Source organism: Sceloporus occidentalis, unplaced genomic scaffold (genome assembly GCF_023333645.1).
Source record: "Sceloporus occidentalis isolate IW3139 unplaced genomic scaffold, rSceOcc1.0.p SCAF_4, whole genome shotgun sequence".
NCBI lineage: Eukaryota > Metazoa > Chordata > Lepidosauria > Squamata > Phrynosomatidae > Sceloporus > Sceloporus occidentalis.
Genome location: NW_028316984.1, coordinates 187524926 through 187540986, shown reverse-complemented (window position 1 = coordinate 187540986; position 16061 = coordinate 187524926). Strand labels below are relative to the sequence as shown.

Below are 16061 nucleotides of genomic sequence, written 5' to 3'. Positions count from 1 at the left end.
ATCAGGATTAATGCAAAGCTGGGAATCATGGACTTCCAGGTCCAAGGGAGAAACAAAGTGCGCTATAAATGTTATAGGGTTGGACTAAGCCTAATGGTTAGTTGCAACTAAGTAGACCCATAGAATCAATGGGACTTACATACACTCTGACTTTGTTCTCAACTGCTGGCAAATCAACTTTGACATACAGCAACCCTATGAATGAGAGTATGGTGAGGTGGTTTCAGTGTTGAGACTACAACTCTGGAAATAAGGGTTTGACTCCCTGATTGGCCATGGAAGCCCACAGGGTGAGTCACACACTCTTAGTGGCAGAAAATCCCATGATAGGTTTGCCTTAGAGTTGCCATAATTCAGAAATGACTAGAAGGCACACAGCAACAATCAAATGAATTGAAAAGTCACCCATTTAGTAACTGTTATTAGAACTAGCAGCTGGATTTAGGCCAGAGGTGGTATTCCCAGAGGTGGGAAGTTCTTACCCTTCTAGAGGCTACTGGGCTGCAACTCCCCTCATCCCTCGCCATTGTCCATGCCAGCTAATGCCTATCAGACTTTTATTTCAGTAAATCTGGAGGGCTACATGATTCCCTGGTTTAGGATGAGGGAACCAAAATTCACGCTCCCACAAACCCATGAAGCTCATTGGGTGACTTTGGATCAATCACTTTCTCTCAGCCTGACCTGCCTTGCAGAGTTGTTGTGAATGGGTAGAAAAAGCAATATATGTTGCTTTGAATTTATGGGAGGGTTGAGTCTACCCATTTGGAATGCAGTCTTTCTCTTTTCCTGTTGCCTTCTACTTTACAAGCATCAGAGTCTTTTCTAGTGAGTCCTTTCTTTTCATCATATGGCTAAAATACAACAGCTTCAATTTAGTCATCTTTGGTCCAAAACACACTGCAGAAATAATCCAGTTTCAGACTGCCTTAACTGCCATAGCTCAGTACTAGGGAATTCTGGAAATTGTAGTGTTGTCAGATGTTTGGCCTTCTCTTGTCAGAGAACTCTGGTGCCACAAGGAACTACAGTTCCAAGGATTCCCTAGCACTGATTCAAGGCAGTTAAACTGGATTATTTCTGCAGTGTGTTTTGGATCTTTGCTTCCAGGGAGAGTTCGGGCCTATTCTTCTCTATGACCCATCCACTGGTCTTTATAGTGGCCCACAGTATCCTCAGACCTCTTCTCCAGCACCACATCTCAAATGAGTTTTGTTTTTTTTTCCTATCAGCTTTCTTTATTACCCAGCTCTTACACTATACATAGAAATGGAATAATTTCCAATTGAAAGGGGGAGTCCAGCATGGCTCTATTCTGCCACCTTGTCTATGTAATTTGTATGCCAAGAACATCATGCATAAAGCAGGATTTGACTCGGAGGAGGGAGGCATGAAAATTATAGGAAGGAAAATCAGCAATCTAAAATTCGCAGATGATACCATAATATTAGCAGAAGATGTCAGAAGTATAGAAAGATTATTGAGGAAAGTCAAGGCAGAAAACACAAAGGCTGGATTACATCTGAACATCAAGAAAACAAAAATTATGATCACAGATGATTGACACAACTTTAACATAGACAGCAAAGATACTGAAATAGTTCAAGGTTTTCCATACTTGGGCTCAATCACCAATCAGAGTGGAGATTGCAGTCAAGAAATTGGAAGATGACTACAAATAGGAAGGGCAGTTATGAAAGAACTAGACAAGATCCTCAATTATAAAGATATATCATTAAATACCAAAGTTAGGATTATCCAGACCATCTTATTTCCCATTTCACCATATTCTGTGCTAACAGTAGCTTCTTGACTTGAGTACTAGTTACGGATCAAGACTATCAAATGTCATGGCACACCCACTTCTTTAAGAGCAATCCATAGTTTCTTGCGAGCTATACAATCAAATGCTTTGCTATAGTCTATAAAACACAGGCTGCTCTTCTTCTGAAACGCCTTAGTACATTCCATTATCCAACACGTTTGCTAGACAATCCCTAGTGCGTCTTTCTTTCCTGAACTTCTAAAAATTCAAGTAACTACTGTTCAAGTAAACAGGTGCAATGCATATGCGTAGAACAATAAGCATGTGTAAAAGTGGTTCCTGGATTGGAGACCCCCCAATTGAACTAAGCTTTTATGCTGCAATGCCATCTTACCTCTCCTCTGATTACAGCTGCTTTTAGAAGCCCAGCATAGCCTCAAGCTCTGATAGTTGGTGTCTTCATCACAAACCAGAGTTCTAGTCAAACAGAAGTCAATGACTGCAGAGTAAGAGTGGGGGGGGGGGGAGAGAAGGAAGTACAGGGAATGAAAAGATACTTCTTCAATGCAAAAAAAAATGTGTGTTGGTTCCACATAAGTCTAAGACATAAAAAGGGAGTGAGAGAGGGAGGGAGGCAAGAACAGGAAAAGTTCCATGGTGTATATGTATATATGTATATATGGGTGTCTGTATATATATATAGTATATGCATGAGAGCCAGTGTAGTGGTAGCAGTTTGTGCATTGGACTAGGACTCTGGAGAAAAGTGTTCAAATCCAGGTTCAGCCAGGGAAACCCACTAAGTGGCCTTGGGCAAGTCATACTCCCTCAGACTCAGAGGAATGCAATTGCAAACCTCCTCTGAACAAATTTTACTGCGAACAGGTTTGCCTTAGGGTCACCATGAGTCAGAAATTATTTGACAGTACAACAATATATGCATATTTATGCATTATGTCTGTCTATATTTATATACTGTAATTGTGTGTGTGTGTGTGTGTATCTACACCTTGAGTCAGCCTTGAGTCCTTGTACCAGGAGGAAGGCAGATATAAATAAATAGAATAATAATAATAATAATAATAATAATAATAATAATACATGTATGTAGATAATAATTGGTGTATATGAGCATGTGTGTGTGTATCTATATATGAGACCCAGCGTGGTGGTTTAAACGTTCAAGTATGTGTCTGGAGACCAGGGTTCCAATCCCTCCTCAGCCATTGAAAACCACTGGGTGACCTTGATCAAGTCACACACTCTCAGCCTCAGAGGAAGGCAATGGCACTGCTCCTCTAAACAAATCTTGCTAAGAAAATCCTGTGATAGCCTTGTCTTAGGGTTGTCATAAGTCTGAAACAACTTGAGGGCACTCAACAAAAATTTAGCATAACAACAACCAGCTTTCATCTTTGCTTTGAAGAAGGTACCTTCCCACCTAGCTGGACACTACACTCTTCTCAGCCACTAAACTTACTCAGAATTTTTTTTTACTGGCTGGAGCTGTCTTCTTAAAAGACAAGCTTTTGCATACTGAGAAATTTTTGACTTAAGTCACGCTTTATCACAAGCAAATGGAAATGGATCAGGACACAAGCACAGGCATCTGTCTTCTTACCTCATGGATGCTATTACCAGAGGTCATAAAAATCTTGTGAACTAGAACTGGGGGCTACTGCCTGCGCAAAGGTCAAACAGATACACCAAACCAGCAAGCAGGCAAAGCCAAAGAAGTGCCTGCAATGAGATGTGAAAATAAGCCTCCTTCTCATCTCTTCTCTTCTGGCAGAGACACGGAGCTCCCTCTGCGCAGTGGCTGCCAGCATCAACCTAAAGGTCTTCCATCTTGCATTTGTGTCATTTTGCATCATTGTTTTGATACTTCACACTCCCAATGCGCACCTCTCCAAGGCTCAAGCCACATTTCCTCTCTATCCCTATTACAGTGGCTTAAGGCCATTAATTAGAAGAAGTGGCTTTAAGAAAACCAAACCAAAACACCAACTACTATCACAATATTTGAAAGAATTGGCTTTTTAAACCCATAATTCATTAGGAAAGGAGAGGGGTGTTACCAAGGGTTGTGAGACCTGAGCACTACTGGGTTCAGGAAATACAAAATATGCACAGTAATACTACATTCCTAAACCTAATCTGGATCCTCAACAAATTAAGAGTTCTCACTATGATCAGAAAGGCTCCCCAAAGTTAACTCAAAGCAAGGCTCTATTTTTTTTTAAAAGCCTAGTACAGTGGGCCCTTGGTACCCACTGGGGTTTGGTTCCAAGACCCCCTGTTGATACCAAATCCATGGATGTTCAAGTCCCATTAAATACAATGGCATAGTGAAATGGTGTACCTTATATAAAATAGCAAAATCAAGATTTGCTTTCTAGAATTTATATCTTTTTTTAATATTTTCAAGATGTGGATGGCTAAATCTGTGGATAAAGAATCTGTGGGGCTGACTGTATAGGAAAGCTAACATTAATATAAATGAAAAGAAAGCTGGCAATCAAAGTGTACATATATGAAAATAAAATTACTTGAGGTATAATTAATAATGTATCCTCTCCAGGGAGAAATCAATTACAAAGAAAAAGCTATAAGAAAGAATCTTTTAATTCAAAGAGGTACAGTAGCCCTGAAAAACTCCCACAGTGCTTTTTGGGTCTCAATTTGACATGTCAGGGCTAAAATTTCAATTTAAGGGAAGAAAACCTCCACAAATTGGATCTGAAAAAAAAGGGGGGGGTTATTGTCCTACACTAGCAGAGGGTTGTATTAGATGGACTTTGAAGTCCCTTCAAACTCTTTAATTCAGAGACCACTAAAATGTAATGAGTTGGCAACAGAATGTGCTGGATATTGCTAACTGCTCTCCTTCTGTGTGTGTGTGTGTGTGTGTGTTTTAATATATGTTTTAGCTTGGTTTTAATTTTTTCTGATAGTTTAATTATGTTTTAAATTCTGTATTTTCTGGATTTTTAACAATATTTTTTAATTATTGTAAGCCACTTTGCTGGCCTAGATATCCTAGAGGCACTAGCTCTCATCTGAACTTGGAAGCTAAGCAGGGTCTGTCCTGGTTAATACTTGAATGAGAGACCACGAATGTGCTGTAGGCTATATTTCAAAGGAAGGAACTGGCAAAACCGCCAATGAATAACTGCCTTAGAAAACCACATGAAATTGATAAGGTTGCTATCTTTCTACAGGTGACTTAAAAGTACATAAAGTTGGGATAGAAATAAATGTTGTAATAATGATGATGATAATAATAATAAGCAACAGTATTGCTTAGGTTGCCCTTTAAAAAAAGAGAGAGTGAATGAAGACTAGCCATAACAGGCAATATAGAAACCATCAAAGTTAAATACATCTGAATCCTACAACCATCAATAGTACTTAAAATAGCCATATATCGTGATTTTTTTAGGGATGTAGCACACTTTGCTTTCTTCTGCTTGAGTTTTCTGGAAGCAATCAAATCCCACCTAACTCAGGAACCCAAACAATGTTTACATGCTACTGATTTCTGCAGAAGTTTGGTATGCCTGATGGTCTCTGTTAAAAAAACAGTGTGTGTCATTTCTATGAGGACTAGCTTCCAGCTCTGATGACTGTATTAAGAAAACCGGAAGTAGATTACCTGTAAAAAAAAAAAAAGACAAACTGGCCTATGGGGAATATTGTTTCCCTATTTTGCACATTCTGACCTTCATCTGAAAGCAGTAACTGCCTTCCCTGTCCCTTCTTCTTTACCTCTTTGGGGTTTGCCAAATGAGAACCACAAGCACTACATTTGATATTATGCAAATAGAATGAATCACAGCAAATGAAAACACTGTACCTAATTGAATCTGAGTGGTTACTGCCAAAAGCCATAAATAAATTTCTCTCCCCCAACTTTTGCTCTATACAAAAGAGGAATTTCCTTCAGGCACAATTTGATTTTTGGCATAGAATATTCTGTCCTAGCTTTAAAAGTGCCTTTGAGAGAGTTATAGGGTAGGGGTGGGATATCAGCCGGTAGCGATTCTGACTTTCACTTTAAAATAGAGATACAGGAATCTTAGTTTCAAATGTTACTCTGAACAAAGAATATCAAAGAATCTTAAACACCGCAACATCAACAATGATAAAATCAAAACACACACATATATTTGCTTTTCTCATTACTATCATTATGTACCCAAACATGCTCACCATATTTGACATCTGGAACAGTTACAGAACTCTCTGCTATGTTTGTAGACAGGAGAATCTACAAAAATAATTAAAAATAAAGGAATAGGAAACGATGGAGGGAGAGACCAATAAATAGGATTATTTAAAAAGGACTCATGAAAAGGCAGCTGAAAATGTATTTATTTGGGTATTTAAATACTACCTTTTAGAACCATCTATTCCCAACCAGCCCAAAATGGAGACAAACATCATAAAATAATAAAAGCAACTCCTAAAAATCTTGGTATTTAGCATTTCCAATGTAAAGACAACTACTGTTTTCATTTTGGTTAAAGCAGGAGACAACATATCCCCTTGAATTGTCTATACTCTGTATTCTCCCCCTGCCACTTTTTTTTTGTTTCCAGTTCGTATAACATAAAGTGACCTAATTCCTTTCTGCTTCCCTCTAGTTGCTGATATTAAGCAGCATATACACTGCTTTGCCCCATCTGCATGACAAAACCAGAATTAATGGTGCTAGCACAAGGATTAAAAACTCACCTTTCGGTATCCAAGAACTGGAGCCAAAAACACATTATTCTGTTCTTCCAATGTGACGCTGGAATGGAGTGGATATACTTGCAACCTAAAGAAAAGCATTTGAGAAATTCAAGAATAATACATACAAATACATATACAGTGCTACCTCGGGTTACGAAATTAATTCGTTCCGCGGCGCCGTTCGTAACCCGATACATTTCGCAACCCGAAAAGGCTTTCCGTTAGCGCTGGAAAACCGCTAGCCGCGCTTCGCATTTGAATTTCGCGCCGAAATGCGCCGAAATGAATTTCGTAACCCGAAAAATCTTTCGTTACCCGGAACAGTTTTTTCCAATCTAACTTTTTCGTACCCCGGAAATTTCGTAACGCGATCAATTCGTATCCCGGGGTACCACTGTACATAGCTGTAAAAAAAGAAACGTTAACATTCTCCCCATGCTCCCCAAAAGTGGGTATTTGATGCTGTCACAGAACTGCATTTATTTATTTATTTATTTATTTATTTATTTATTTATTTATTTATTTGGCAAAGCTCCAATCTAATTAGAACAATAGAACAGTACTATAGACTTTCTTCTCTCTTTTTCCAGCTACCTCCTCAACCTTTTCCATACTTAGAAGTGCTGGTCTATCCCCTTTCAAATGCAAGTAGGTAAACAGGGTTGAGAAACGGGGGGATCTTGAGGACTGCATTAGCCCTTTGTAAGATCTCAAAGGGCAACACTCCCTCTCTGAGATTTATAGGTTATTTGTTGTTGTTGTTGTTGTTATCTGCCTTTGCATCGATCTTGACCCATGGCAATTCTGCTGATGAGACATTCCAGGGCCCCCTGTCCTCTACTGCTCTGCCCAGCTCCTGCAAACTCATATTCATGGATTCTTTGATAGAGTCCATCCATCTAGCATGTAGCCTTCCTCTCTTTCTACTTCCTTCCACCTTTCCTAGAATAATTGTTTTTTCCAATGATTCATGCCTTCTCATGATGTGTCCAAAGTACACCAGTCTAAGTTTTGTCATCTTGGCTTCCAGGGAAATTTCTGGCTTGATCTGTTCTTGGACCCATTTGTTTGTCCTTTTGGCTGTCCACAGAATTCTCAGCACTCTTCTCCAGCATCACATCTCAAATGAATTGATTTTCTTCCTATCTTTTTTCTTAACTGTCCAGCTCTCATATCCATACATGGTAATAGGGAATACAATAGCTTGTATGATTCCAACTTTAGTGTTGAGTTGTATATCTTTGCATTTTAAGGTCTTTTCTGGTTCTTTCATAAACACCCTCCCCATTCTTAATCTTTTTCTGATTTTCTGGCTGAAATCCCCATTTCTATCTATGTTTGATCCCAGATATGAGAACTCTTACTATTTCTGTTTCTTCATTGCCTAGTCTGAATTTGTGTAAGTTCTCTGTAGTCATTATTTTTGTTTTCTTTATGTTCAAACAGTAAGCCTGACTTTGCACTTTCTTCTTTGATCTTCCTTAGTTCAAGGTCTGTGTGGTTTTCTGCTAGTATTATGGTGTCATCTGCATATCTCAGATTGTTGATATTTCTTCCTCCTGTTTTCACTCCTTCCTCTTCTGTATCCAAGTCTGCTTTCCTTACAATATATTCTGTATATAAGTTGAATGGGTAGGGTGATAAGATGCAGCCTCGTCTGTCCCTTTTGCCAATTGTGAACCATTCTGTTTCTCTGTCTTCTGTTCTGACAGCAGTCTCTTGTCCTAAATACAGATTCCTCATCAGGACTATCAGAAGTTTTGGCACTCCCATGTTTTTAAAGGCGTGCCATAGCCCTTCATGATCTTGGCAGTCAAAGGCTTTGCTATAATCTAGAAAGCACATACTGATTTTCTTTTGAAATTCCCTGATGCACTCCATTAGAAATCATATGTTTGTGATGTGATCCCTAGTGCCTCTTCCTCTCCTGAACCCAGCTTGGTCTTCTGGGGTTTCTTTCTCCATGTATGGTTGGAATCTACGTTACAGAATTTTAAGTATAATTTTGCTTGCATAGATTAGTGCTTTGATTCTATAGTTCCTGCAGACTCTTACGTCACCTTTTTTGTGGATGGGGATCCCAATCTGCTGACCATCATTTTGTTTTCCATATCTGTTGACATATGTTGGTTAGCAACAGAGTTGACTACGCCAATGTGGATTGCAGCAGTTCGACTGGAATATCATCTGTTCCTAAAGACTTATTTTTTTGCCATTTCTCCTATTGCAGCTTCCACCTCGCTTTTTAGAATTTGGGGTTCATCTTCATATGGCTCTTCAGTCCATGTGTCCTTCATGTTGTCATCTCTTTTATATAACTCTTCCGTGTATTGCATCCAACTTCTTTTTATTGCTTCCTGGTCTTGGATTATGCTATTTTTATTGTTATAGAGCATCCCGGTCCTTACGGAACCCATAACTCCCTTGCCAAAATAGTTCTGTTGGCTGCCAGTCCATTTCCGGGCACAATTCGAAGTGCTGGTTATGAGAGCTAAAGCTCTATAAGCCTTTGGCCCAGACTAACTGAAAGTCCATATTTCACCATACAAACATGCCCAAGTTTTAAGATATTTAGGGGAGGGGTTTCTCCCCATCCCACCAGATACATCTGGTGAAGACTCAGGAGAGAGCCTTTGTCTAGAATAATGGACCAAGATTTGAAAAGCCAAGAAAGCATTGCAGTGAGGCCAACTGACGATTCATTTGGATTCCAAAATACAAGTTCACTTACAGACGAGTTAGTGCCAAATCTGATTTGTACCCAAGGCATCCCACGTTTAAGGATTCTCTTTCCAGGTCCCCCTTTGGCCAGCCCCCCATCTCTTTCTATTATATCAAAGAGTTCTTTAAACTTGCCACTCCAACTTCCTATCTTCATATCAACCATCTCTCTCAGGAAGGAAGGTACTGCTTTGTTTACCATCAATGTCTTTCCTCAAGAACCAGCAGGGCCAAATACTCTAACTTCTCCAGTCATTGCCCATCTGTCCCCGTTTTACATTTCAATCAGATTACAGTCCCCCTCTGCTGCTTGCCTCCCTTCCTTCGCATTTCCCTCTAGTTAACCATAGCGCTGTTTCTCCATAGCCCATTACTCCTATTTTACCATACTGAAGTATTATCACATCACTATATCAACATATTACTATATCCCCTCATATTTCTCATCATGACAGTTCCATATACTTCTGGATTCGGATAGCCTTCTTGCTGGCTATAAGACTCTTTTCTGAGAGGTTCTGTTGGCCCAATCGTTGCTATCTTCTCACCAACAGGGAAAGATCTTATTATTTAAACAGGCTTACAGACTAACTGGTTTGGGTAGGAGAATGAGTGACAGCTGTGCTGTTTTTAATATGTAATGTGTTTTAACTGCAAAAATAATGTTCTAATTGGATTTGCTGTTTTTGTTCTTGTTTTGTTTTACAGTCAGCCCTCCGTAACCATGGATTCTGCATCCACAGATTCAACCATCCATGGCTCAAAAGTATTCACACACAAACAAACAAAAACCAAACCTTGATTCTGCCATTCTATGTAAGTGATGACATGTTACTACACTACTGTATATAATGAGACTTGAACATCCACAGGTTTTGGTGTCCAAGGGGGAGGGGGGGTTGGGGGTCCTGGAACCAACCCCCAGCTGATACCAGGGGCCCACTGTATTTATTTATTTTTTATTACAAGTTGTCTTAGCTATTTTTTTACCCTACAGTGGAAGCTGCTTTAGGTCCCATACTGGGAGAAAAGTAGGATTTAAATTGAAATTATTTATTTAGTTATCTTTTAAAAAATGAAGGAGACTTTCCATTTATTTCCTTGTGGGAGAAAAACTATATTTCCTGGACCTAAAACAGTCTTAGTGAGCATGGCAAAATTGACACACACCCCAAACTACTTAGGAGGTATGGATAGCCTTGGAGGATTTCATATAGCTCATAGACTGCATGTTGTCAATTCTTGCCTTCAAAGAAGTATATGCTAAAGGACAATACAATCATCACTATCTGTCTCCAGACTAAAAAGGTAAAAAAGAGTAAAGAACTTTTCTTCCCTTAGACCACTGGTGGAGAATATGTGATGACAAATTGCCATAAACTATACCAACCCATTTTTGTCTGTACTTTTGAACTCACCTTTGCAAGTGCAGAAGAGCACAACAGTATTTGTACAAAGAAGCATGAATGCCTATAGAGGAGCAGTAGAGTCAGACTCTTCCTCTTCTGTAAAACATACCTTAGCACCAGCTATCTGTTCTGTGCTATAATGTCAAAACTTATCTTCATCAGTTGTATCTGAACCAGTAACTTACTGAAGGCTCCCCCAGATATTGTTGACCTACAATTCCCAGCACTCAAAATTGGCTATGCTGGCTTTGGGCTGCTGTTACAGCTCAACACCATGTGGAGAGTTGCATGATTTCCAACCCTGACTTGGTGAATTGACACAGAAAAGGCAAAAATATTGAAAATGGCCTAAGTGAACAGTGGCAACACCGTAGCATCTTTGGTTCTTAGAGTGTCTAGCATTATAAATAGAGAGATGGTTCTATGATTCTATGGATAACTCACCTCCTATGAGTCATGTCCGTGAGAAGTTCATGCATGTAATTTATTTCTGCCAAACCTAGGGGGTGAAAATAAAATTATAACTCTCAACTAAAACAGTACAAAAATACTGTTAGTCGCTTGGAGATTTGTTCAACTACATGTGATTCTCACCTCTACCGAAAGGCTTCTATCTGGTCTTCATTCACACATTGATGGTCAAGCACTCAAATTACAATTTATATTCACATTTTCACACCTGTGCCATTACATTGTGTTCTCTAAATCCATATGATAAGTTATGATTCACTTTTATTCTCCAGTAAGTCGCAAATGACTTGAAGACACACTAGAACCACCATCCAACCATCATCTGATAGACAAATGCTGTTGGTAATCAACATCACAGAGAGTATGTTGTTCAAACCAGGGTGCCCTGAAACTGGAATTCTGCAGGAGGCAAAGGATGTTAACTGACCAGGTCATGGCTGAAGGTTGTTATTTGTACCTTGCCTGGACAATCCATATGCATCATTCTATGTGCCAATGGAAGGGGCTAACTCTGATGCTGTTACTCTCTTCTGTGTCTGAAGGGAGAGCGATGGCTTGAACATACAAAATCCATTTAAATCACCCTGTTGGGTTTTCTAATTTCAATCTAGTTTCAATTCAAAAGACAAGGGGCCTAGTGTTCCCAGCATTCAGAAGGTCTAGAGTTCAATCCCTGGCTGCTCTGATTTTAGAAGTTTGCACTTGATATTAAATATGTTTGCCTAAGTCCCCAAAAACCACTGTGAGTCAGGTTCACTGTATTCAGAAACAGCTGTGCTAGACTGACATTTTCTACACAAATTGGCCAAAGGTTTTTCTTCAAGTGATTACAAACAATTTGGGTTTCTTTCTGATAAGCAATTACCAAAATACTCAAATTTTCTTCATATTCAGGAAGGAAAAAAAATTGAGATTTTTTTTTAGTCAAACAAAGGAAAAATAAGAACTGATAAATTCATCCAACTAGGCCTAAGGCTTTGAGTGAGGGATGCTTTTTTGGAAGAAAAAGCTTGGTTTCAGTCCTCACATTTCCAGACATGTTATTGCTGCTGATGAGGATTCGTCATTTTCTTTCTCAGAGGGGATCCTCACTTTTAACATCTGGTGGAAACATCTTGCTGGTGTGACATGGTCATCTCCATGCAAGGAACAGCTATATCTCTTGAATGTGACTGGTGCAAATGGAGAGAAACCTGTTTCTGTTCGTTTTCAAGAATTTACTCAAATTCAAAAATTTCTTTATACTTTATATATTTCTTTATAGGATGAAAAAAAACCCTCACAGGTGAAGGAACTGCATGAGGAAGAAAGCAAAATTGACATGTGTTTCCATCCATAATCTCTTCCACCATAAAATAAAATTAAAATGCACTAAGTCTCACCTGGTAAAAATACCAACACACTTCCACGTTCTGACATGAATTCCAGATCAGGATTTTCTGCCCTGGTATATCAGAAAGAATACTTTGTGTTAGCTTCACTATAAAACACCTGTGATCTACTTTTCTGAAAGACCAAAGGAACGATATTGCTTTACTACCTGACTAGTGAGCTTCCCCTTTCCGTTTAATATTATTTGGTTAATGGAACAGACGTGTTTGCAAAGTGTTACCTAAAGCTATGTTTTGTTTAACACACATGCATGAAAAAGCTAAGAGGAAAACATTCCCTACAGTCCCAAAAGAAACCAAGTCATTCTCATTTCCAGTTTTATTTCAAATAAATGGGAGTTGCTTCAAAAGCTTTTGCAAACATATGTGTGTGTGTACATGTGCCTTCAAGTTGCCTCTAGGCTTATGGCGACCCCATGAATTTCACAGGGTTTTCTAAGACAAGGAATAATCAGAGCTGGTTTTCCCAGTTACTTCCTCTGAAATATAGCCTCCAGCACCTGGTATTTGTAGGCAGTGTCCCATCCAAGTACTAACCCAGGATTACCCTGCTTAGCTTCCAAGAACACACAAGATCTGGTGCCTTTAGGGTATTTAGACTTTACAGCATTTTCTTTTTAGAGCACAGCACTGTACAGCTGGCAGAAACTAGAGAGCAGCTGTCAGAGAAGGCAATGAGATAATGTAATAATACTGATGTTCAGGGTCATTTCTAGACAATGAAAAATAAAGTAAAAAATGCAAGCTTTTTCACCAGGCACCTGAACTTTATTGTGGACAGGAAGGATTGCAAGTGAAATGCACCACTCAGTCTGATGCAATCTCTTCCAAACTGCACAGCTGAATTCCATGAGACAGCTTGCAAAATGCCTGCAAAGTTCATGACTCAGTTCTATATACTGGTAATAGATTGCAAAGTGCCCAGTTTAGTTTTTGACAAGGTTATTTGTTATCACTGATCATTGATTGGAGATAGCAGTTGTTGTTGTTGTTAATGTTATATGCTGTCAAGTTAACTTTAACACACAGCAACCCTATCAATGAGACAGACACACACACGCCAGTCACTCTGTCATCAATAGCTCAGGTCTTGCAAATTTTGGGCTAAGGTCAGCAGTAGAGAAATGTATTTAACTTTTAAATAGTCTGCGGAATGATTTCCATGGCCGAGCAGGAAATTCAAACCCTGGTCTCCAGAGTTGCAGTCCAACACTCAAACTTCTACTTCACACTGGCATTAATTACCTACCAATCCTTGCTCTATTTCTGTACTAATGTTTCAATTCCTTTGAAATCAGTGTTCACATTCTCACTTTAAAATTTGGACCATAACCCTGTTTATAATGACAATCAACTATAGAACATTGAGCAGAGTACATGTTTTTTCATGTTAAAGCACCCCACCATGTCTAGTTCATGCTTAGTAGTTAAAAGAGAGAGACTTCTGTGCCTGCAAGAACTAGTGCCAGCCAGAATAGATGACACTAGGATAGGTCGACTTAGGTACCATTCACACTACAAAAATAATCTGGGATAAAACTGGGTTATCTCCTTGGTGTTCACACTCACCCTGAATGTATGTGGTGCACTTCTGGAGGGGGGGGCACTACCAAAAAAGCCCCTTAATTTGGGATATTCGATACCGAGATTTTTTTTCTGAGTTTTCCTGAAAGACCCACATTAATTTGCATCTTTGGCAGTGTGGATATGCTTCCAAAACTATTCATATTGCTCTGTATCATTTAAGAGAATGGAGGCAGCTCCACTTTATCCCGAAACGATGACATGTGTGAATAACACAAGGGTTAAAATGACTTGGAGAGATTCATGAACCCAAAATGCAATGGGAACAATGATCCCAATATGCATCAGCACAGTGATCTGCATCTCCTCAAGACAAAGAACTTGAGTGTGAATGCTCTCTTAATATAAAGATAACTATTTATTCAGAGCTAGCAGTGAACAGTTCTAATGCAGACGTAACATTATGCAGTAATTAAAGCAAACCTCAGAAGGAAGGATCCCATAGCATGCATTCCTATCAAAGAAACCAATGGGGTAGACATCTGTTGTGAGTTCAAGGGCCACACAGACTACCCAGAGCACCAAACAATGCAATAAAACATGAAGTGGCCAGAAATCCACTTCTGATTTTGAAAAACTGAATTTAAAAAATTGTTAAACATGGGTGGGTAAACCTCCAACCTATTTAACAGGTGAACTGCCACTCTTGGAGGCTTCAAGAAGACAACCTAGGGAGTCTGGAGCAGTCAGAAGCCACACACACACAAAAGGAAACATGGTGGGGGGCCAAACGTTGCCCATCCCTGGTCTGCAACAATTATAGGGCCATTGTACGATGCCTTGTATAAGACCTCAGACTACTTCTCTATCCAATACATACTGTCAAGTATGGCTTTCAAATACCTAGAATGAGATCCTTTTTGTAATTTGCAACCTGATCTTTTTAACCAGAGATGTTCGGGATTAAACCAGGGACTTTCTGTATGCAAAGCAAGTGCTTCACCTTCCCTAAAGATGGTGATTCCTTCCCTAAAATCAGAGATAGGTTGATTTTTCAAAAGAACTTTGGGGAGCTATTGACAATTTTAATTTCATTGGAATTTTGAAAACTTCAAATGGTCATCAGATTTTCATTTAACTTTCATGATTTAGGGAGCTGAGTGTCACTGCAGGTCACTGAGGCAGGCAAGCTAATAAAGAAGCATTCTATAATTTCAGCCAAGCTTTAATTAGTACAGAAAGCGGCATCCTCCAAAATTATGATGCTAAATCAGTTTGACAAAAGCACACACACACACCAATTATAAGCCTTACCAAGAGCTTGCTAAATATAAACACAGCTGGCCTCTATGAAATGGATCAGTTTTATGAAGCGCAAAACAAGCCCTTTCGCTTTATAGGCATGATTAGATCATGACATGAAATGCTGTAGAAGTCCAATTCTACATGCAGCGCTTCACACAGCCTATTATTATTATTATTATTATTATTATTATTATTATTATTATTATTATTCAATATGAATCATACACTTGGTAGTAGAGGGTTCAGGTTTTTTGTTGTTTTTATAATGCCTCTTGGAAAGTAAAAAAAGACTAATTACGTAGAAAAGGTATGTCTGTGGATAAGGACAACTTTTGAACAGGAGATGATGCATAGCTTTAAAAAAGAAATGTGAAACCCTACAAGAAAGCCTGGCCTCAAATGCATATTTAACCACGAACCTTACTTAACCATCTTGAGCCACTAATTCCAGCTGCCCTTTCCTCACAAAGTTATTAAGTTATTAAGGTAAATCCACACTAGATTCTTTGGAGGAAAGGTGGACTCTTTAAATGACACAGATGGTAAAAGAACACACAGGCCTGTTACAAACTGCCAAAATAAAGCTGCTTCGGGTCTCTTTGGAGGTATGCTGTTTAAATGATGCATGGGTCCTACAAGTCCGGAGGTCGCGCCAAAGCCACACTCCATTCCTAAGCACCGGAGTGAAGCTTTGGTGCAGCTTCCGGATTCTTAGGATGCATGCATCATTTAAACAGC

At 39.1% G+C, this 16061-nt stretch overlaps 1 protein-coding gene across 5 annotated transcripts in view; it reads right to left on the bottom strand.

Annotated features, from left to right (window-relative positions):
• The window catches only part of TDRD9 (tudor domain containing 9), a 147204-nt gene that overhangs the window by 57901 nt on the left and 73242 nt on the right, over positions 1–16061 (bottom strand). For all 5 annotated transcript variants that reach the window (XM_089522641.1, XM_089522642.1, XM_089522643.1 and 2 more), the window contains 5 exons: positions 12486–12547; positions 11077–11131; positions 6503–6587; positions 5978–6035; positions 2160–2264 (listed from right to left, as the gene is read on the bottom strand). In XM_089522641.1, coding sequence (XP_089378767.1) covers positions 2160–2264; positions 5978–6035; positions 6503–6587; positions 11077–11131; positions 12486–12547 — 365 coding nt within the window. The remainder of the gene's footprint in view (positions 1–2159; positions 2265–5977; positions 6036–6502; positions 6588–11076; positions 11132–12485; positions 12548–16061) is intronic.